This window comes from Onthophagus taurus, chromosome 1 (genome assembly GCF_036711975.1).
Source record: "Onthophagus taurus isolate NC chromosome 1, IU_Otau_3.0, whole genome shotgun sequence".
Lineage (NCBI taxonomy): Eukaryota > Metazoa > Arthropoda > Insecta > Coleoptera > Scarabaeidae > Onthophagus > Onthophagus taurus.
The window spans coordinates 36,213,033-36,237,965 of NC_091966.1; the positions used below are offsets into that span (position 1 = coordinate 36,213,033).

General features: G+C 31.4%; 1 protein-coding gene across 1 annotated transcript; it reads right to left on the bottom strand.

Moving 5' to 3' along the window:
- Positions 1-23,629, bottom strand: LOC111421092 (DNA polymerase zeta catalytic subunit). Its single transcript, XM_023054224.2, has 9 exons — positions 23,106-23,629; positions 22,834-23,020; positions 21,722-22,755; positions 12,180-16,409; positions 8,267-8,452; positions 8,155-8,200; positions 4,514-7,999; positions 462-927; positions 1-409 (listed from the first exon to the last, which is right to left on the bottom strand). The coding sequence occupies exons 1-9, from the start codon at positions 23,239-23,241 to the stop codon at positions 257-259; spliced, it is 9,924 nt and encodes a 3,307-aa protein (XP_022909992.2). The 5' UTR covers positions 23,242-23,629; the 3' UTR covers positions 1-256.
- Between the last annotated feature and the right edge of the window lie 1,304 nt (positions 23,630-24,933).

Genomic DNA, 24,933 nt, shown 5'->3' on the forward strand with positions numbered 1-24,933 from the left:
TTTCTTAAAGAAAACATATTTATTTAAAATACATTTATACAATAGCAAAAAGAATGAAATAAAACTGGGAATTAATACCAAAAGTAAACTTAATAATTAATACTGAATAATTTTTATGATGTAAAACAACAACGTTAAATAAACTTTATATTAGACTTATTAGTCTTATTTATTAGACTTTATGCAGGATGCATAGTATCACATTCTTGATTTAGGCGTAACAAGAATTTCAAACTGATTTGTTTTAATAACAAACTTAAAATTCTAAATTTGGTAACATTAATAACATTTGCCTGATAAAACCTGATTGTTGCAAGTCACGATTAGTTTGAATTCGTCTGTAATATACGGGACAGTCTAATGATACACAACAAATCTCGTCTTGCCTGCCACAACATGATTGACAAATCTAAAAATACAAAAAAAATCACAAAAAAATGAGTTAGGTTAGCTTTTTTTACCTGTAGAGTATTAAAAAAATGTTGTTCCCACAACCGAACCTTTTCATGAAGCAGCAATCCACTTTGTTGCGGATTACATTTACACTTTTCACACAAACCATCTTGAGTTAAAGCCCCACATACGGCACAATCCAAAGTCGAAAAAAACTGTGTTATTGTATTCTTTTTTGGCTTATTTTTACCTGGAGATGTGGAGGTTGGGAGGTATTGGTGTTGTTTTCTTGGCATTTCGTTAAACCACTGATTCAAATCGGCTCCAATTAGTAAGAAACATCGGTTTAATGGGGGAATTATTGCTTTTGTTATATAATATAAAGCGTTTATTCGAATTGATGAATCGTTTAGTAGATCCCTTGGACTTTTTACTAATTTTATTAGTGGTTGTCCTGGTGGACCGTTTATTATTACATATGGTACTCTTTCACCTTTACGCGGTTCATTTCTTTTATCTATAGATGTCCATTTTCTAGAAATAAATGTAAAGAGATAATGAAAATATTACAATCAAATTTACTCGCCAGATACAGGTTTAAATATTTACAGTAATGAAGTAATAAGTTTTATTTCATCTCTTTAGTTTTATCTCAATTAGTTCTTAACGTTATTAACGAAGGAGAGGGAGACTGAGAAGATTAGCGAGTTGAAAGAGAAAAATTATGTATGGAGATACTTAAAGAGAATGAGGAAGGGAAGAGAGAAAGTCAGCAAAGATATACAAATGATGGAATGGAGAACCTATATTATGGGGTTGTTGGGAGGAGTGGAAGAGAGAAGAATGGGAGAGGGAAAATTTGACTTTTTGGCTATAACTTAAAAAAGAAGAAGATGTTTGGTGTTTGCGGGATCGGATTAGTCTCGAAAAAAGAGACCGAGACATAGTGCCTACTTTTTTCGTATCTCTTAGCCTATACTAACACCCATATTTGCCCACCTGTATAGATGCGACTAATTTGACGAATGCTGACATGTGGATTTTCTTCTAAAGCTACTAAAATATTTAGTTTCCTCTCTCCGTTAATTACAGGACGTCTTTTTCTTGGCACGCATTTTAACCCTTTGTGCACCAAGAAGTCAAAAATTTTGAAATTTTGTGACAGAATTAAAACGCTATCAAATTACACTCAGTAGAGGCCTTTGGAATCAATTTTAGCAAAATATACAATCTCCCCATTCCGGGGGATTATGGTACTTGAGAGTACCATCAGACATTACAATATATTTTAGTGATGTTGCAGTAAACAAAAACTTTTATTGCCAATATAAAAATAATTAATTTTTTGCACGCAGTACATTTTGAGTGGGGTCTACCTTTGGCAGAACAATTTTCACAACTTCCTCTTTCTTTTGAACTTGCGCTACGATATTTTCGTGGATGCAGTAAATTTGAATATTTATTTATCAGACCTGTAGCTAGCTACAGGACGACGAATATGTGATAGAATATTGAGAAAAAACATATCGAGCAAAAACTAACATTTTCGCATCTCTTATCAATTGTGTTAAAAAAGATGCTAATTCAAAAATTTCTGGAAGCCGTGTTTATTAAAATTAAGAAATGAAACTTATTTTAAATTGAAGCTTAATGCTTTCTCTTTAAAATGATGTATAATAAGTGTTGGGTTGGATCGGAAAAATATTAAGAAAAAAAAGGTTTAAATAAAACTTGCATTTTCATATAACCTAAAAGTGTTGAAAAAGATGCTAATTAAAAAATTCCTGGAAGTCGTATTTATTGAAATTAAGGAATGAAACTTATTCTAAATTAAAGCTCAAAGCTTTCTCTTTAAAATGATGTATAATAATTGTTGGGTTGTATTGGAAAAATATTGAGAAAAAAAATGTTGAAACAAAACTTACATTTTCGAATAAGCTAAAAGTGTCAAAAAAGATGCTAGTTTAAAAATTCCTGGAACCCGTATTTATTGAAATTAAGGAATGAGACTTATTCTAACCTAAAGCTGAAAGCTTTCTCTTTAAAATGATGTATAATAATTGTTGGGTTGGATCGGAAAAATATTAAGAAAAAAAATGTTTAAACAAAACTTGCATTTTCGTATAACCTAAAAGTGTCAAAAAAGATGCTAATTTAAAAATTCCTGGAAGGTGTATTTATTGAAATTAAGGAATGAAACTTATTCTAAATTAAAGCTCAAAGCTTTCTCTTTAAAATGATGTATAATAATTGTTGGGTTGGAATGGAAAAATAGTGAGAAAAGAAATGTTGAAACAAAACTTACATTTTCGTATAACCTAAAAGTGTCAAAAAAGATGCTAATTTGAAAATTCCTGGAAGCCGTGTTTATTGAAATTAAGGAATGAGACTTATTCTAAATTAAAGCTCAAAGCTTTCTCTTTAAAATGATGTATAACAATTGTTGGGTTGGATCGGAAAAATATTAAGAAAAAAAATGTTTAAACAAAACTTGCATTTTCGTATAACCTAAAAGTGTCAAAAAAGATGGTAATTTGAAAATGCCTGGAAGTTGTGTTTATTGAAATTAAGGAATGAGACTTATTTTAAATTAAAGCTCAAAGCTTTCTCTTTAAAATGATGTATAATAATTGTTGGGTTGGAATGGAAAAATAGTGAGAAAAGAAATGTTGAAACAAAACTTACATTTTCGTATAACCTAAAAGTGTCAAAAAAGATGCTAATTTGAAAATTCCTGGAAGCCGTGTTTATTGAAATTAAGGAATGAGACTTATTCTAAATTAAAGCTCAAAGCTTTCTCTTTAAAATGATGTATAACAATTGTTGGGTTGGATCGGAAAAATATTAAGAAAAAAAATGTTTAAACAAAACTTGCATTTTCGTATAACCTAAAAGTGTCAAAAAAGATGGTAATTTGAAAATGCCTGGAAGTTGTGTTTATTGAAATTAAGGAATGAGACTTATTTTAAATTAAAGCTCAAAGCTTTCTCTTTAAAATGATGTATAATAATTGTTGGGTTGGAATGGAAAAATAGTGAGAAAAGAAATGTTGAAACAAAACTTACATTTTCGTATAACCTAAAAGTGTCAAAAAAGATGCTAATTTGAAAATTCCTGGAAGCCGTGTTTATTGAAATTAAGGAATGAGACTTATTCTAAATTAAAGCTCAAAGCTTTCTCTTTAAAATGATGTATAACAATTGTTGGGTTGGATCGGAAAAATATTAAGAAAAAAAATGTTTAAACAAAACTTGCATTTTCGTATAACCTAAAAGTGTCAAAAAAGATGGTAATTTGAAAATGCCTGGAAGTTGTGTTTATTGAAATTAAGGAATGAGACTTATTTTAAATTAAAGCTCAATGCTTTCTTTTTAAAATGATTTAAAATGAGTGTTTAAAACTACCGGTACTTTAAAGTACCGTCGGGACACAAAGGGTTAAAGCCGTGTGTCCACTACCAAGTTTTCTTGCGGAAGTCACTTCTGGAAGCAACTTAAGCAAGAAAACTTGGTAGTGGACACACGGCTTTAGATTATTGGAATGTTGTTTATTAAATAAATCAAAGTAAAGTTACTATAGAAACAAATATAACAATGGACAAAATCCCAGCCCTATTAGTATTATGGTCACTTAATTTTTTTATAAATATTATTTTTCAACTATCATTTTCAACTACATGAAAAATACTCAGAATTTAACGTAGAATCCATAAATGCAACAAAAATGGGGGGTTCCTATTTAAGATTATGTTAACTTAGGCATGGTATCTCAATTTTGGAACACCCCATTTCAATTCTATCTAAAAAAAGGCGCGTTAAAAACTATAACATAGATGTTCAAGCCTTTTTTCCGGAAGAATATACCCCCATTTTTTATCGAAGTGATTCCATACTGTATGTACACAGTGTATATGTATATATCACGAATTTTAAAATAAATTAATAATTATTTGAATCATTCACATTAATCTTCCATTCCCCTGTATACTCCGTTTTGTGAGCAACTGTACAAGTTTGACGTTATCAATATAACTTTAACATGTTATTTACTTACTTATTAGATCGATTGTAAATATTTAACTATACCTGGTAAGCAACATAGTACAATAAAAGATACTTACTTAGCTAATTCTAAAGCTGGAACACAAGCACCAGGTCGATAATAAGAAGCACCACGATATTCTTTAGCGAACGTAAGATCTTGAATACTAACTCTTCCACTTAACAGTTTAGCAAACTGCCTTAAAACGTACTTCTTAATTAAACTAACATCCCGAGTATCAAATAAAAGCTTCAAACATTTCTCGAGCATTTTCGCCGAAGCTGGACAACCATCGCGACGGACAGTTTCGATTCCTTTAGCTAAAAATTCCGGTTCTTTTTGATCAACCGATTCGTACATATACCCAACGTAACGTTTTTTCGTTTGTAAGATGCAAGGTTGAAAAATTTTCTCTAATTTGAGTTTAACTGGGCTTGGATTGGAATTGGTAACAGCTTCGGCGATTTCCGCGCCGATTTTAAACGCGCATTCTTTAGATTTGCCCGGAACGAGTACGAAAAGTGAGTCTGTATCGCCATAAACGACTTTTGCGCCCCATTTTGATGTTTTTTCAACTAGTTGAATGGCTCGTTGTAAAGTTTCTCGTCCTTTACTTACTACGCTATCGCCTAATTCAATACAGGGCATTCTCCCACTAAAATTAGCTGCTGTGTAACCATAAGTGACGTTTGCGATTAGTTTTAAACCCAATTGGCGTGCATCTAAGACTTTCGATAAAACTTTATTTCCCGCGTTTTGTTTTAAAGATTTTTTGATCATTAATCGTGTGTCTAAGATTTCTTGCAACATCCTTGGTAATATACCCAATCTAATCGATTTATTTACATAAGCGATTCCGCACGGGGAAATATTTAATTTTTCTTTATTTAAAAAATATTTTAAATATTTTCTTGACACCTTTAATTGATTTGCTCCAAACTCAAAGGGGGACGATTTTCCTAAATGTTCGATTCTACCCAAACATGTCGAAAAACAATAATTATAGGCGATAATCATCGATGGATATAAACTTTGAAAATCTAAAACGATAACGGGATCTGTGTAAAATTTTGATTCCGGTTCCATGATTAAAGGTAAAGATTCCGGGGCGCGCATTTTAGCCCGTTGTTGTTGATTTGGTGAGACTGGAATGAAGTTTAGCGGTTTCGCTAAACGTAACATCATCGATTCAACTCGAAATTGCGATCCTCTTGATAAAACTTCGTAGAATTGAATCCCGAAAAGTTTCGCTAATTCACTCGTTCGCCCAATTAAATCGAGTTGATCCATTATTTGTAAAACGGCACGCGTTTTATACGAATAATACTCAATTACTCTGTTACGATAAACGGATGTTGGATGTTGTAACCAATTCGTTAAATCTTTATGTGAATACAATGGGATTCTGCGATGTAGAATATGATAAACAATATTTTCAAATGAATAACTTGTTAGGGCGATTTCATGGCGTAGAAGTCTCCAAAAATCGATTAAGATCCTTCCAGTTATCGTTAATTCTTCGTCATCTCCTCTTTTTCTTCGAGCGATATCCGGCGTTCTTGATAACGAAATGGTTAGATTTAATCCTAAAACGTATCCTCTATCGATTAAATAACCCCAAGAAAGCATTTCAATTTCAAACCCAACAAAAACATCCGGATCTTTTTCTTTTACAAATTCCACAAATTCATTTATTAATTCCAATTCTGTATTGACCGGTTTTAAATTATATTTCGAATCGATTCCTTTTAAAATTGACAATTTCATTTTCGTCGGACTTGTTGGTAAAGAATTTATTATAAAACCACCTTTAGAAATGTTTTCGTTATCGTACATTGTAAATATAATCGCTTTGATTTGATCTAATTCGGGGTTGGGTTTGTATTCATTTCTTGTAATAACAACGACTTCGATTGAAAGAATCGTTAAATAAAGGTTTTCTTTTACAGCTTTTGCATCGTTTAAGTTATGAGAGGCTACTAAAAAATTGTTTTGGGTTGTTCCGGTAATTTCGTGTGAATTTGAATGTGTACTTGAGGATAAATTTTTTATTACGGTATCGTTACTTTTTAAGATTGTTGAATTTGGTAGAGTTTGAGTGTTTTTTAATTGGTCGTTAATTTCATTATTGCTCTTTTTCGACTCATCATTAAATTGATTTTGATCGCTATTTAAATGTAACTTAAAAATTGTTGAATTAGCATCAATTGGAGTGCACGGAGATAAACTTAAAGAATCGCAACTTTCCTCTCCATCCCTACCCGGACTATTAATCAAAAACATTCTTTTCTTTTCTTTTCCTTTTTCCTCATCGACCTCTTTTTTAATCGTTTTTTCCTTTAACCACTTCTCAACTTCTTTTCTAGTAGGAGGTAGTTTTCCGGGTGTTATTACAACGTTGCAATTTTTGCATGTTGATAATTTATATTCTAAAATCTCTTTTGTACTCAACTTCTTATTATCAACTTGAAGAACTTGTAAGGTTTTCTTTTTTTGGCTCTCAATCCCTTCAAAATTTGTTTTGAAACTCGGTAAATCAACCACATTATTACTCGGAATTTTTAAAACTTTTCTGCCAACCTCTACGTTTCCGGTAACGTCATTTCGGTCGCTATAAAATGGTTCTTGATGTGTAATTTCTGGGATATTATAAGTTTCTAATGATTTTTCAATCATATCTCTTGAAGGTGGATTAAATTTTGGGGTGATTATTAAACTTTTTTCGTTCTTTTTGTTCAAATTTTGTGAGGTAGGTTTGTAAACACTCAAAATTGATGTATTTAATTTCTCAAATTTTCCGGAAATAATTTCGTTTACTGAGTCAGTGTTCATGTGTAAAGATGAAATTGTTTCATTTTTCGTTTTATCAACATCTTCTTGAGATGTTTCCGAATTTTCTGAAAAATTGTTAGCAACAACGCTTTCAATAACATTTTCTATAATAATATTTTGTTCTCTTTGATATGGGGTTATAACATCGCTACTGGAACTATGATTGCTATGTTGTGATAATTTTTTAAATTGCGGATCCATTTTTGATGATCCAGCTAAAGGTATAAATCTATTTTCAACATCGTATTGTTTAGCTGGATCTATTTTATGACAAATTGTAATTTCATCACTTGCAGGCGAAAATAAATCATCGGAAAGTGAGGAATCATTTAAATTCGAATTATTTTTCTTAGGTGTAAGAGTATCATCTGAACTAACATCTTCTTGATCCGATCGATTTCCTCCAGCTCTTCCATCACTTTTCTCAATTATTTCGTTTACATCATTTTCGAGGGATTCATCTTGGTCTAAAGTAGTTTGACATAATTGAATGGGTAACACTTCTTTGTCACTTCCAATACTATTACTAGAAGACGAAGTGGTTGAATCACAATCAATATAAACTTTTTCATTGGCAACTTTCGAACGTTGAGCTTTAAAACGACACGATAAATGTTCTTCGATGTGTGTTGTGTTCAAATTGTTTTCAGAAACTTGAGTGAATGATAATTTTCGTCGGTGTTTGTATAAACTTTGTTTAGACGCGGCGGTGTTTAGTGTTGATTGTGTGAGTCTGTAATAAAAGAAATTTTCGCGTTTATAAAAAGATTTTCATGTCACATCAAAAATGTTTCAACATTACTAATAAATGTTGATTGTCTTATCTATAAATCTATAAATATCAATTATGTGCGTATTATTTTCAAACAAGAAGCACGAGAAACTCACGCTTTAACGTTGCTTATTTTATCCTGCGATTGAATTCTTGACAGTGCTAAAGTGAAAAAAATTTTCCTCAAATGAAACTAATTTTATGTAATTAGAAAAATGACAAGATTACCTGGTTTACCCACGGATTTTGTAGGTGAGGTATATTTAACTTTCAATGGGACGTATTTTGAGGTAGATTGGCTTGCAACAGGTTTTGTAACTTTTCTAACGGTTGTGATAACGTCTTCATCAGATGAAGAAGAATCGTTTGTTCCATCAAAATGAGCATATTGATTTATTGGGTATTTAAGCAAATCTGTAAACAAAAAGAATGAAAATGTATATTTGTTTTCTAAAATCAATCTAAAACTATTGTTCTAATGTTCTAAAAAGTATTAAAAAAATCTTATAATATGTGTTCGTAACTCAAGTCTTTTAAGATCATAAGCTATTTAATTTTTAATGGCACATATACCATTAAAAGTTAATATAAATGTAAATATGAAATTCTTTATAAACTTCAAACACTCTACTTCCTCCAATATGCCCAGAGAGCTCTCACACTACCAATAATTCACCCAATAATAATAATACTAGTAACACATTTTAGGTTAGTTTCAAATTTTCGGCAAGAAGAGTTAGTAAACAACCTCCCAAATTGTACTTAACTTGTACTCAAAAGTGTACCTACTATCAAGAAACATCAATTTGGGTTATCGCAGTATATAGGTGTTCCCATATAAGGTTCAGCTTGTACAATAATCGAAAACGACTAAAATCAGGGAAATCCAAGAATGATTCATTAACACATTACATTACACCCACTCAGGTGTACCGTTTGGTACGGTATATTGCCCAAAAGGACTCAATATCAGCTAATGCTAGAAAAGTTGTTGAGGCTTGTTCTGGAAAACCATCCACAACTGTGGTTCCAACGAGATGGAGTTAAGACATATACTGTAAGAGATGCAATTGCTTAGTTACAAGACATTTTTGGGGTCACGTAACAGTGACTTCAAATGGCCGCGTTTAACTGTCTTAAGTGCTTCACACTGTTTTCTTTGAACGTATTTGAACGAATGAGTATAAATTAATAAGCCAGTGATTGCTAGCCTCTAATTTAATTTAGTACTATTGTAGCACGTCCTTTGAGAGCATCAGTTATGTCAAATACAATAAAAACAGCTTCATTAATATATCTCGTATGGTGTTAGCAAGCACTGTTGTAACTTAGATATTTCCGCATCATAAAGCATAGAATACCATGTTAACTGCAAACTACCAACAATTCTGCTGTCCTACTCTTTGCTGTAATATGATTTATTTGATGATTTATATGATAACATTATAGCACTCATTTGAAATAAATAACTTCAATCAGTGCTGTTTTTTCTAATTTTTCAAGTAGTGATCCACCACTACCTGTTTTAACAAACGAAACTCTGATAACTAAGTTAGAGTTGGAGGAGAATTTTGAAAGCTGACCGATTTTCTGCTTGTGTGTGGTAGATGACGGCTGCTTTTTCATTCTATCAGATTTTTCCGACGTGTGAGGCAATATGCGTCCTGATGGTCTTGTAGCTCTGCTACATGCAGTACGATGAGAGAATTGTAGACTCTGCCACAAGCGCGCATGGCGATCTTCAGGTCATCAGGTTGGATGTGGAATGGGTGGAGTGAAGAGTCAGTGAAACGCATATATGATGTTAAATGACAATAAAATTGCTGTGGAGTGGCTGAAAAGGCGTAAAAGAAGAAACGTGAAACTAAATGAGTAAGAAAAATTAACAAGGTGGTGAGGAATATTTTATTGGAGAAGAAATCTAAGAATGAAAGTGAGCAAAAATGCGTGTACATGAAGTAAAAGTATAAGAATGAAAAAGAGACATGGAATGGGAGATGGAGGACATTCGATTCCCTCCATCTCTCCTTCCATCGAATGGATAAGGATACATTTCGACGTATTATGTTGGAGTGTGCGAATACTAGGAGAGTTGAAAGGAGGTAAGAAATCAGGAGGAAAAGAGAATGTGGAGGAAATGTTAAGTTGGGAAACAATGCCAGATGGCCAAAGTGACTGAGACGAGTTTTAAAAGTCGAGGATGTATCCATAAAGAAACGTAGCTCTTGGGCTACGTTTGCAAAACAACTCTGAATGTGGTTAAACTCTGGGGCCCATGTGGCATATAGCTGGAGTAGGATTTAAAGAATTTTTAAGTTAATTTCACGAGATGAGGAGGTTGAAGTCTAAGCCTAAATATTCAACAAATGTGTTGATATCCAATCCAACCCAAATTTATGCATGTTCGTATGTCCGTTTAATATGATATAAGCAATGAAAACAATTGATGATTGTTTATATTTAATTGTACAAATTAACTGTCTTACTTGTTCCATACATCATTAACCCTTAAAATTACAGAAACCTCGAGAAATTAGCGGAAGGGAGAGGAGGAAGCTCTGCACCCTACTTTGTGTTATCCTTGTATTGTCAGTTTGTGTGTAATTCTTGTTTTTGTACTCAGAAGTCTTAGTTAGTGCATACAATACGTTGTCTGTAATTTTGTATCTCAAAAAGTTGTGATAATTCATCACAGTAACCATGAAACTGACTTTAAAATACAATATAGTATATATTTACCCAGAATTATCTTACTACAGGCTCCATTAAACGATAGATAGAACAATACGTATTGGATGTGATGTAGACCACCATACTTCTTTCTGTTTTAAGCATCTTCCACAAAATCTTTCTACAGTTTTTCAAGAAGTTGAAGATTTGTAGGATTTTCAGCGATATTCTTTTGACTCTCTTTTAAATTCTATAAAAGAAACTAAGTTGCTGCTAATGAAGTCCTATATACACCTTGAACCGCCTGGAATGTGTAGATAAATATTATTGATCATTACTGGGGCATATTCAGAAGAATGGAATAAATAAAAATTATTTCATACACATACTGAATTATTTTAGACATAACGAAGAGGTTATGGATATAATTTATATAATTTAGGTCTGCACCCTTTTCACTTTATTGATTCTACGTTTCACTTAATATAATAACAATAGTTATTGTCGTATATTTAGAACACCATTCGAATGCAGCGATTAAGAATCGTGTTTGCTATTTGCAATCTCCCCATTGTATAGTTGTCATCCTCTTTTTCCAACAAGAAGAAGTGACTGGAATCTCTTATTTGTCAGCTAATTATTTTATAAGATGACTCAATTCGATTGCTTCTTTCTTCCTCTTTCATAATAATGTGTAAGTATTGCTGTTTTTCCTCTGAATTAAACTATTCAGTTGTACTCGCGTTCATAATTTGTCTCTAATATTCGTCAGAGGTACATATAAGCTTATCTGATAACACCTCTGCCTCTTCCTGGTTGTTGGTGTCTTTCATCAGCTTCCTCATTCATATGATTGCTGTACTAAAGAGCAGATTTTGCATTTGTGCCCAGCAACATCGTGAAAATGTGAATATATTAGAAGAATATGTTCCTTATTATTTTGTGGAGGTGACGATTAATATCTTCCTCGTACTGACATTGATTATCACTTCTATTAGATTTCTTGTACCCATACAATATCCAGTTTCTTTTCATCTATAAACGGCTCCAATTGTCATAAATGAAATTGAACTGCCTTCAGCATTTATCAATTCGATATTTAGCGGAGTCATTAAGATAAGTACACTTCGCTGGACATGACATAAATGCCGTAAGTTCGTCAAAAAATAGTCATAAGTAAAGTATTAAATAGCGATTTTAAAGATTGATGTCAAATTTCAGATTTAAAGTTATGTTCAAATTGTTACACAACACCACAAACATAAAGAAGAAGTTTTTATTATTTATAGAATAGATTGTTATTAAACTTTACTACTAGTGAGAGATTAAAATAAGTAAATTATATAAAAAGGAATTAAAAAAGGATTAATGTTACAACAAAAAAATACAACGAATTGTTAGCGACAATTGAAGAAAGTTAAAGAAAAAAAAAGAAAATTCTACAAAATAATCGTGCAGATTTGAAAGTTACCTGGTTTTTTATCACTTGAAGCGTTTGGTTTAATATTTCCTCGCCCATAATTAAACATTTTAAATCTTGGGTAATTTAAACGATCGTCAATATCTGTTCTTGTAGCAAACCCAAACAATTTAATTTCAGTTAAAGATGTATCTTTCGGTTTTCGTGAAGATATCTTCGCTTCTTTTTTAATGAATTTGGTAATATCTATATTACCGGGTATTTCTAAAGGTTTAAATTGCCTTTTATAAACTTTTTTTGTTGAAGAATTTTTATTTAAACCATTATTCTTATTAATAAGAAGTTTATTCTGCGGCGATTCTAATTTTTTAACTTCTTTCTTCAATGTTTCTTCCCCTACATTTTTGAATTGATTATTACATTTCTCTTGAGGTTTTAACATTTTATATGAACTTTTATTATCGTTTTTGGTTAAGTCAGTTTTCTTTGAATCTTTATTAATGCGTTGCCACAATTGTTGGTAATTCACAGTGAGATTATTTTCATTTGTATGCCGTGTTTTTCGCGGAGATTCTATTCTTTTAATTTCTTTGTTCGATATTTTTCCTTCCCCTATATTTTTGATTTGATTATTGCATTTTCCTTGAGCTTGCAACAATTTATATGAATTTTTAGTACCGGTGCATTCCCACATCTGATGATTAATCACAGTGGAAGTATTCTGTGGAAGTTCTATTTTTTTAATTTCTTTCTTTGGTTTATTTTCTTCTCCTAAATTTTTGATTTGATTATTACATTTTTCTTCAACTTTCATCGTCCCACAACAAATTTCATTGTTCCCATTGACAATATTAGTTCTTTTTGAATCTTTATTAATGTGTTTCCTCATCTGATGATTAATTACAGCGGAAGTTTCGACATTATCTGCAACTCTTGTGTTTTTAGTAAATTTTTCTCCCACATTTTCTTCTTTAACTGATTTCTGATTATTTTCCAAGATGTTTTTCGTATTATTAGTCGCCATTTTAATAATTTCAATCAACTCATCAATCGTTCCTTCCAATTTATTTAAAGCTTCACTTTTCACTTTTGTATTACCAGCAAATTTTAAACTCTCCCCATTTTTATTTTCATTAATAAAAATGTTTTCTTCATTAATAACTTTTTCACGTTCATTTAAGTCATCATTATCATCACGTTTGATTTCAACTTGATTTTGTAGTATATGAACTTTTTCAACATTTTTTTCAAAAGTAATATCATTTTCATTAATCGATTTATTTTCTTCATAACAATTTTCAAATTCTTCTAAAACTAATCGTTGAAAATCCGAAAAATCACTCATTGAATAATTTCCGGAGTGCGTCGATTGATTATTTCGCGGAAACACGGAGGATTGACGCATATTATATGTTTTCTTTAAAGGTAAAGTGTTGATATCGATTCTTTGATTTTCATCCAACACCGTACAAGAATGCATTATTATTTGTTTTTTCGGTGGATTATTCGGATTTAAATCGTTCCAATTTGTATTTGGAAAATTGTTCTCTTTATGTTGTAAAGTTGCAACATTAGTCTTTGGTAAATAAGAATACGGACGATTATTAGATTCAACAACTTTAAATTTTTGACTTGGATATAATCCTGTTGAATAAGTAAAACAAGGATTATTGATTTTATTAGAAACCGTTGGTGATTTACAGAAAGAGTCTTCTAATAATGGAACATGTACTGTAATGGGAATTGTTTTTTTAGTAACCGAGTGGTTTTTAATCTTTTGCTCACTTTCATCGGTTAATTTTCTTTTTAACGGTTTCTTCTCACTACTTAATGTATCTGTTGTGCTTAAAATTTCGGTTTTCTTGTCCCCTTTTAATCGAAGACTTCTCTTTCTATTTCTAACTATAATTTTCTGTTTATCATAATCTCTTAAATAACGGTCTTCATCTCGAAATATGTCAATTTCTTTTACAACGTTATTTGTAGGTTCATTAATTTTACTTTTAACACAGCTTGATTTTGAAGTATTACATTTTTTTTCTTCCTTATGTTCTATTATTGACGAATTTAAGTTTAACGAAGGCATACTTAAACCAATGCTTTTTCGAACACTGTTATCGCTTGGAACTGTTTCCGCTTGATTAATCGCAATCACATTGTCATCGCTCGAACTTAATTCTAAAATCGGAATTTCATTTATTTCCGATAATTTAGGAGACTTTACTTTTATTTCAATTAAATTGGTATTTTGTAATATTTCAGTATCGGTGATGCTAATATTTAAATCATTAACAACTATGTCAAGGTCATCATTTTCAATACAAAAATCTTTTGAAACGATTTTTTCATCGGTAACGTTTTGACTTTCATTTAAACTCGCATTATTTATACGATTTGAGGTATTTGAAGTTAATCCTGATGTCCTACTTCTTGTAATGTAGCGTGGACTTATTGTTGATTCACTATTTCCTCTTCTAATTCTTTTAGATTTACGAAGACTTTCAAAATTTTCATCATCATTAATTACTCGTTCATCATTGTCTATATTACGTTGTAAATCAGTCATAGAAATACAGTTTTCATTTGATTTTGTTAAGAATTTTTTATTTGCTTGCTTCGTTCCTTTTCGTTTTTTAATAACTCTTCGCTTTCTCGCTGGTTTATTGATATTTGTTGACATTCCTGGATTCCCCTCAATCGATAAAATGGGATTTTTACTAATATCTGTTACTTTTTTCTCATCTCCTTTCGGTTCAAACATAATTTGCAACGAATTTTCTTTTGATTCATTCAAAAGTATCTCACAACTATTATTGGATGATATCTCTATTTCGGATTCACATCTTTTTGGTGTATTCTCATTAATATCAACCGTTTTAATGTTTGTATCAGAAAAAGTTAAATTTATTTGCATTTCTTTTTCACTCCGTGGTATCCCCACATCTTGATCCTTAATTTCAGATAATGATAGATCTTCGTCAAGATTTATTATTTCATCCACACAATAATTTAATGTAGGTTGTATATTCCTTGAGTTTCTCTTCATTTCCTCACCATCATCACATCCTGATAAATCTAACATTTCAAGTGATTTTAAACTTGGTGTTGAAGTTACACATCTTTGATGTGCAAGATTTGATTTCTTCTTCGTTGGTCTTCTTCCTCTTTTGTTTCTATTAATACAACGCAAATCAGATAAATTTAAAGAATTAATTTCTGAATGATCCCCGGTTACTGTTGATTCCGTTGCAGAAGAAAGAAACAAATCCGATTCATTTACAGAATTATTTTTTTTCTCATTCTGATCGGGATCAAAACTAGAATTAGAAGTACATGTTTCATTTATCGATTTTAACTTATATTTGAAAGCCAATGACTTTTTATTTTTCTTCGCTGGTCTTCCTTTTCCTCTTTTCTTAATAATCCCAACATTAGATTCTTCTCCATTAATAATTGAAAAATCAGAAATTTCTTCAGAAATGTTTGTATCAGATAAATTTTTCAAATTCATTTCTTCTATTTTCGTGGCATTTAAGTCTTTACATACTAAAGTAAATCTTTGAGGTAATGGTTGCTTATAGTTTCGAGAAAAATCGTTTAATTGCACTTTTAATTGAGGTAACTCATCACTTCTTAACTTTTTAACCAAATCACTTTCTTTATTTTGAGATTCAATGCTTAAATTAAGTTCATCTAAATCTGTATTTTTACTGATCTGGTTCATTTCTGCCTGAGATACTAAATTTAATAAATCGTTATGTAAATCACTTAGTTCTAAAACGCGTTTATTCAGAGATTCAGTACTTAAATCAAGTTCATTTAAACCTTTTATTCCATTTTTATCACTACAATTAAATTGTGTTGCCTCAACTGAAGAAGATGACGATGGCTCTTGATTTTTCTGCCTAGATTTTGTTGAGCTCCTCTTCCGAACATTTAATTCATTAAAATTGATAGCTCTTCCATTTCGTAGTTTCATATCACGATTAACACTTTCGTTTTCAATTGACTCGGTGGAATTTGTTAATGCTTCAAGAACATCTTTATTTTGTAATTGATTTTCTTCTGCTTTAGATAGTAAATGTAACAAATTGGTTTTTAATTTGGAAATTGTTGATATTGATTCTCTTTTCGACGAGGTTTGTAACATATCTAGAATATTTTTATATAATTTGGATGCAATTTCTTTTGAGGCGGATTGATTCAGGGACAGGTTATTGTTACACATTGACGACATTTGGTCGAGCTGTTGACATTCTTCTTTACTTGAAGATCCTCCACCTATTAAAGTGTTTAATTATAACTAGTATCCATGACAAAAGTCAAACCACCTAAACTTAAAAATCGATATCTTCGCAACCGTTCAATGAAAATGGAAAGAAGACGGAAAAGGGAGAAATGGGAATGAAATTTACGTATCTGATCATGTTAGGCAGAGAGTTAGAAAGGCAATGAATCACAAACGAATATTTGGAAAAGATTTGTGCAGGCGGAAAATAATGTTTGATGGATTGGTGAGGAGTGTGATAATGTATGGAGCGGTAATATGGGGGTGGAAGGAACACAAGATGGTGGAGAAGATCCAGAAGAGATACTGGAAGTGGGTCTTGAGGTGGAGCAGGGAGACTCCGGGATATATAGTGAGAGAAGCAGTGTGGAGACAGGCAAAAGGGGGATAAAGTGAGAAGATGGGCTGGAGCAGAGGAGCGTTTTTAAGATTTTGGGAGAGTGTTGGAGAGAGGTTAAGATTGGGGTGGAGGAATATAGACAACAAGAAAGAAAGGAAAAGTGGAAAAAGTTTTTTTTCGTCGAATGGTTGCGAAGATATGAGTCTGTAAATTAAGGGGCCTTGACTTTTAGCAACGATAGTAAGGAAGAATTACAATACATTTTCTATACAATCTAACAAAAAATATGTAGGCTTGGTTTTATAAAAGCTCAATCAGTATCATGTTAGTCAATTAGTCCATCGGCGTGAAAGCACGTCGATCCAGCAAAGCCGCAAGACATTTTATAAAGATAAAAAGAAAACAAGTTATCAACAAATACTGTCAGAACAAACGTTAACAATCAAAAATGATAAAATCACATGGTAAAACACCTATTTAATCATAACTATACCTTTATTACTATCATCTGGTTGACCTTAATTAACTGAGAAACCACTAAACCTGGTTTTCTTCCATATCAATTTCATTTAATCAATAGAGAGAAAATATGTAATTAACTTTATTGTTATTTACAAATAATAAAAATCATTTCTTTAAGAACATCGCCTTAATTTAATTTATTATTAAGTGATGCACAGAGGGAATAACAATTACTAGTATTACCAATTTATACATATATCTTCTATCGAATCTTTTAAAGATTCCCATAAAGCAACAATCACCATATTTTTATCTCCTTTTGAATTCATCTCTGAAAAAGATCTCAATTAAAATTTTATACAATTTCCTTAAAACTCATAAACTTACTCTGCAAAATCACAGCGAAATACAGGAACTATCACCAATAAATATAATCATCACTACGACAACTAATATACACGGCATAAATATAAAACGGCAATAATAAATACAGGGTGATTCACATAAAAGTTGACATAGAGCAGGGACATGTAGAGGACAATAAATTAAGATGATATAACGTAACTTACCTCTATACTAAGTTTTACCCGAGGAAAAAACATTCAATATCTTCGTAAATTAAAAATAAAACGTACGAAATTTGGTATACGTTATGAAAGAATTGGTAGCAAATTGAGATCAATTGAGGCATTTCAAAGGGTTGTTTAAGGGTGATGGTACACTACATTTTGACAGATAATTTTAAGCTTTTGGTGGATTTAATAAATTATTATTTCATTTCATGTGGAGTTTAATTCTAAAACTTTTCTTACTCTTATTATTTAAAAAAAAACTTTGCCGTTTTCATACTCAAATAACTAACGACATGTATTTCGTTAATGTTACTTAAAATCAATGAAAATTCAGTAGTCGGCTATGAAATTGTACGTCAAACTTGACAAATAGGTTATAAAGTTATGTGATTTTTTAGTTATTGCTTACTGTTTGTTTTGAAAATTTCGCGAACAAGTGGACATGTTGTTAGTGCTAGGTTTCTGTGAAGGAAACTGCAGAAAGAGTGTTGAAGAATATCGGAGAAGATATCCTAATCGCGTGATCCCCCATAGAGAAACATTTTCCAACGTTAAAAGACGCGCTAGAGAAACAGGCAAGTTTTTCAGTAACACTCGGGAAGGTGTTAGTGCGATTAGGGCCCAAGACGAAGAACTTGTTTTGAAGATAGTTGAAGGTGAACTAGATACAAGTACAAGAATATCGTAAAGTTCTGTACCCCGACTTCTCAGACATAACCTACTCCACCTGTATCATGTTCAAAAAGTACAGGAGTTATTGCCGGAAGATTTGCTTAAGCGAGTAACTGTCTGTCAATTTATTTTACATCAAAATATTCATTTTCAAAAGAAAATTTTCTTTACTCACGAGGCTTGTTTTACCCGCAGAAGTATTACAAATTTACATAATTACCATCAATATTCTGATGTAAACCCACATTACATTGACTAAATGGCGAAAATTATTTGGAATTTCTCCAAAACACTGCCAGATTTGTTTGATAAGGTGCCACTGCAACTCAGACGGGAACAATGGTTCGTGCATGATGGATCCCGTCTCATTTTAGTATTGCTGTGAGAGATTTTTTGAACCGCCAGTATTCAAATAAATGGATAGGAAGTGGAAATAATTGCCTACTAGTTTGGCCCCCGAGGTCACCAGACTCAAATAAATGTGATTATTTTCTTTTGGGAGTGCTAAAAGAATCTGTATATTCTTCTTCAGTTGCGTCACAAGCAGAATTGTGGCATCGAATTACGAAGAAATAATTATCAATTATTAGAAAGAATGGATTTCAATTTTCCAAACGAAGAATAAATTTATGCTTGAGAGAAAATGGTGGCCATTTTCAACAATTTTTATAAATTATATAGTGACTCCAAAAACTATTGGCTCACCATGCCAATAGGAATTTGCCTAATAGAGGTAAATTTAATAAATTTAATATAGAGGCTAATTTTGCCTAATATAGGAAATGCCTAATAGTGCGTATTAGCACTATTAGTTTGATAAAAATAAAATAAATTACAATAGAAAAGATTTATTATAATACAAATAGACATTGTAATGTCCATATAAGAAATTAGTCAACAATAATAAAAAAAAAAACAATTAAACTCAAATTTTTGCACTTAAAAAGTATTCACTCACTGAGGTTTAATAAAACAAATCAATAGTACCTACATATATTACAGTACAAGTGAGGAAACTATGATTTTTAATTAACGCGTATGTCGGAAAGACATACAAGTTAGTGGAAAATATTAGTTTCCCACGTGTGCTGTATAGCGTTTTGTTCAATCCTACTATTTAGAGAAAACCCGTCTTAAAATTCGATAATTCCTGAGTAATTTCATGTCGAAATGTCGGCGATGACAGCAGTTTCTGACATTGTCATGCTCTTAATTGATGTAATATGTAAACAACCATTTGTTCAATCCTACCTTCGAAATTGTCAGTTTCTAGCTTGGATACGAGTGTTGAAAGTTGTTATTTGCATTCACTCTGCTGACTTCTTTTCACTCACTCTAATTTTTTTCAACCACTGTTAGCTAAATATAAAACCTTTAAAGGGGCAACTCTTTGTGTAAACGTAACGGATATTAACTAAAAAAAAACGGTGGACAGCACACGTGGAAAGTTAATTAAGTATTTCACTTGTATAAATTATTAATTTAAAATCAATTTATTAATTTTATGAATAATGATGACAATTAACAATTTCGTATTATTAATGAGAAATTATGGCACTATGCAAAATTTCAGAAAGATCTACCTACATTGATTAAACCACCATATTTTAGATTAGGTCAGAGTGAAGAAAAAAAAAACAATGAAAAATGCCATGAAAAAAAAATGACTTAAGTAGTCGCAAATATTGACAAATAAATTGCATTATCCCTCAGTTTTAGTTCACATTTCAGTTACTATACAATATTTATGTTATTTAAACTAAAATGCGATTGTTCAACCAAAGTAGATAGATCCTTCTGAAATTTTGTATAGGACCATAATTTCTCATTTTGAACAACTTTTCTTAATAAAATTTTTCCGTATCATGAAGAAAAAAATTACTTTACCTAAACTAAAAATAGTTTTCGATTCATTGTCAAGGCCGTCTTTGTTTTCAAAATATGAAAATATTCTTAAAATTCTCTTCACACCAAGCTGGGCTTAATTCCTTAGCCTTAAAATAAATTTCAAAAATTTTGAAGTCATTATACCTCTTGTGAGTCCCTATAAATAAATATTCCATCATATGGCGTAATTTTGTACATAAATTATGAGCCATTGTTTAAATAAAACATACTTAAACCCTTGCGACCTGTAAATAACCTTTTAAACTATTTGTTTAATTTTAAAGAAACTTTGACCCGCTATATCTCGTTAAGGAGGCATTTGCGACCCCATGTATATTAAGACTTTTCATCTTAATTTTTGATGTATTACCTGCCCTAGAAGTCTGTGAGCGGTTTCTTGAATCACCCTGTATAGATGTTTCGCACTGTTTTCTACCCATAATTTTTTCTTGTTAATTTCTTATAAGGACATTAGAACATCTATTTGTATTATAAGAAAATCTTTTCTATTGTAATTTATTTTATTTTCAAACTACAAGTGCGAATAAGTACACATGGGGAGCGAATAGATTTTGGAGTCACTGTAAGTATATTCAAATTTTTGTTTCTATTATTGTTTAAGTTGTTTTTCTGTAAAATCATTATTGTTTTACTTGTGTTTTTAAGTAGAATTGATAAAAGGTATTTTGGTTGTTTGAGTTTTTTATGTAAACGACAAGGCTTTTATAACCTATTTGTAAAGTTTGACGTACAATTTCACTATTTGAATTCTCGATGATTTTAAGTAACATTGACGAAATATGTGTCTTTAGTTATTTGAGTTTTTCATGAAAACTACAAAGTTGTTTAAAAAATAATAAGAGTAAAAAAAGTTTTAGAATTAAATTCCACATGAATTAAGGTAATAATGTATTAAATCCGCCAAAATATTATTAAAATCTCTCAAAATTTAGGGGACCATCACACTTAATCAACCCTTTGAAATGTCTCAATTGGTCTCAACTTGCTTCCTTGGTACACTCTTAACGTATACCAAATTTGGTTTTTCTAGCTTAATGTATTACCAAGATATTGAATGTTTTAAACATTTAAGACCCAACTTTGAAGGCCTATAACTCCTCAGGGATACAACTTAGTATAGAGATAAGTTGCATTAAATCATCTTAATTTATTGTGCTCTACATATCTCTGCTCTGTGTCAACTCTTATGTGAATCACTGTATAATACAGCATAACGTTAGCGCAACGCTATTTAATCACCCGACTTTACTATTTTAAAATAAATACATTTAAATCGAATGCTAAATTTAACCAGCCAACATCATGATTAAGACTTTATAAAACCTGGCCGAAATTTATAGTTAAAACTTACCTGCTCCAATCGAAAAACATTCTATAACCTTCTTTCTTGTTACCCTTTTTGTAGGGGTTAAATCATCTGCTCCATCCAGTTGTGGAATACTTAGGGATAAATCAAAATAACATTCATCCAAATCTGCGTCATTTTGATCCAAATTTTGTTCGTCGCTTTTAACCGGAGTTTTAATATAAGGTAAAGGTATACTTAAATCTTCTTTTTCTTCATCATCTGATTCCCGCTCAGGTAATGCTTGTGAAAGAATGCTATCACTTTCTATATTCTCCCGAAGATCTCCCAAAATTTCCAAAAACTCCTTCGCATCCCTATCCAAAGAAAGATTAGCCTCAGTCTCTTCTGGAGTGATTGTAAAATCTAAAAACGTCGAATCAGACGATTGAGAGTTGTAAATATGACTTTCAATAGTTGAAGCATTTAAAATTTTTTTTGTATTATCCTTAGGCGTTTCAGCTGGATATACACTTAAATTTTGTTTGTCTTCGTTATCTTCATTTTTCGATGGTTTCTTTAGTTTTTCTTTTAAAGCGTTTAAATATGCTAAATGAGTCGCTGTTGGTTCAATATCAACTCTGTTTTGTGTTAAACAATGTTCAACCAAAGAATTATCACCAACATTCCTTCTACGTTGTTTCTCATCATCCCAAAGGGCTTGTATACCTGGGTTTAATCCTAAACTTTGTGAATTTACTTCTGAACGGTTTAAAATGTTCTCAGCTAACCCATCAATCTCTAATTTGCAGGTACTCATTTTTTGTATTGTTGATGGTAATATTAATTCTTCAGGTATATCAATTAAGTCGATGTTACTTCGATATTTTACTTCAGAAACATTTATAAAGCTCATTCCATACAAATTGTAGTCGATCATAAATTGAAGTATGTATGGGATGTGTGCTTCGTGAGGTTGAAATATTCTTCCCATAATACTTCCGTTTTGAAGTAAGGCACAGGCTTTCTTTAATATTAAGGGGTTATAAAAGTATAGTTTGAGGAATTGATGGTGTTTTGGATGATAACCATAAAAAGGACTAAAATGGAAGTAAATAATCAAAAAAAAAATCAAATTCTTTGAATTTTAAATCAAAATAAAGTATTATATTACTTACATTCCTGACACAAGTGTAATCTTAAAAATATGTTGTATATTAGAGGCTGTTTGTCCCAATGAAACATTAATTGCCTTATCCAAACTAGCAGCTAATTGATATATAAAGCTATCAACCCCTTCTTGTCCATCATAAGGTATATAAATATATGGGAATACCCCATGGATGTGTAAACATGTTTTTACACCTACAAAGAAAACATAAAACATTTTTTATTATTAAAGAATTTAAACGTTTTGAATTTAGAAAAACCGATTAAAATATTATCTTACCAGTATCGGTGGACCCAAATATTCTTAAAATTGGTACCTGGTGTATTGCGGAACCCCGAAATTCAGAATACAAGGGGTCCAGATTGGAAATCGGGGGATGCATATAAAAATCAACGTTCACCACACGAACTAACATGTTTGTGATGATTAATCTAATAGGATTATTGTTACGCTAGCTCGGCGTTAAATTTCGTATAAAATCATTACGAAAAAAGAACGAAACACTCAAAAATGTTATGAACACTTATGTGATTGAGGTTATGTCGGTTCACAATCGGTATTCGGCGGTGTTTAGATCGCACAAGTTAATATAAGAGAGATAGACTTATGTGCGTTTGGTGAGTAAGATGGAGTGGGAACGATGTTAAAATGGTTGCCTATTCCCTGGTAGATTTAGTTTCAAAAAGTGCGAAAAGTGCTGATAACGTGATTTTGGCCATAATCCGCTGACTAACAGGAATTAAAAACAATATGGCTATTGTATTACAAAATACCGAGAAATTTTTAATAGTTTATTGTTCTTGTCATATCAATTTAATTTGGGCGGAATTTGATATGAAGGAGAAAAAACGTTCTTTTAATCAAATTTTATCACCATAAACATGTTCATTTTGTCCAAGCACACTGATTATTGTATTTGTAGAGGTTTGCGATGATTTTTATATACAACTAGTGGGTAATTAATAAAAAAGTTCATTTATACAGCAATTTATTAAGTTGGTTAGCTTAGTAAATTAAGCTGTTCAGTGCAATTTGCCGGCAATGTCATCCTCTAGTCACCTTTCTAGGTTGCGGGTCTTCTAAGTATGTTGATCATTGTGGACAGATCCCCAATCAAGACCCAACCGAAGTCACTATACATTAAACTCTCTCCATTACTGCTGCTCAGCCGGCAATTTAACAAGGGGAAGGTTTCCCTAGGATATCAGAGCCTTTCTCAGCTACATATTTATGTGTGTTCTACAAATTCTTGCACCTTTTGTTCTCCACATTTTGAAGGAACATCGGCAAATCCCAGAAGAACACCAATGAAAATGGATAATTCTTAATTAATTTCGCCACCAGGAAATCATCAATTCAACCTTTTTCCACGCAAAAATGGATTATGTCAGGCGGTACCGTAGCTAATCAAATTCACACTCTAAACATGAAAATATATTATTATGAACAACAATTATTATACCAATCACCTATTAGATCAAATAATATTTTGATATCGAATAAAGCCAACTCAAACAGTGGAACGACTGGACATTGAAAAAATTGTAATAAATAAACTCTAAATAAACATTTTATTAAATGTGTATTACTAGAATTCTCTTTTAACACCGCACTATTTTACAAATCTGAAGCAATAATTTTTTTTCGTTTCATAGCGGATATGCACCGTCACAAATATTTATTTGTTACATTATGCTGATGCATATCCGTTCAACTTACTTGTATTTCTTATTTAGTTTTTTAAATCTATTCTTTATTATTTATACAATTAATAATTTTTATTCGTTCTTAATTTCCGCATTACAAGATAAGGCAGATAGAAGTGAGCGAGAGCTAATGAACAGATTCTCCGACACAGGAAATCTATGTATAGAGAAGCACTACGATAAGCTCAAAATCGAAATATCAGAAAATGCAGAGTGGTTCGACGAAGGATGCAAAAAAGCCACAAGGGAAAGGAACGCAGTACACAGAAAATATATGGAAAGGAGAACAAGAGAAAGAAGAGCAACTTATGAAGAAGCGAGGCAAAAAGCAGACAAGATATGCCGTAACCGTAAAATAATTCAAAAAAATAGTGAGATGTAAGGAGCGGCTCTTACTTTGG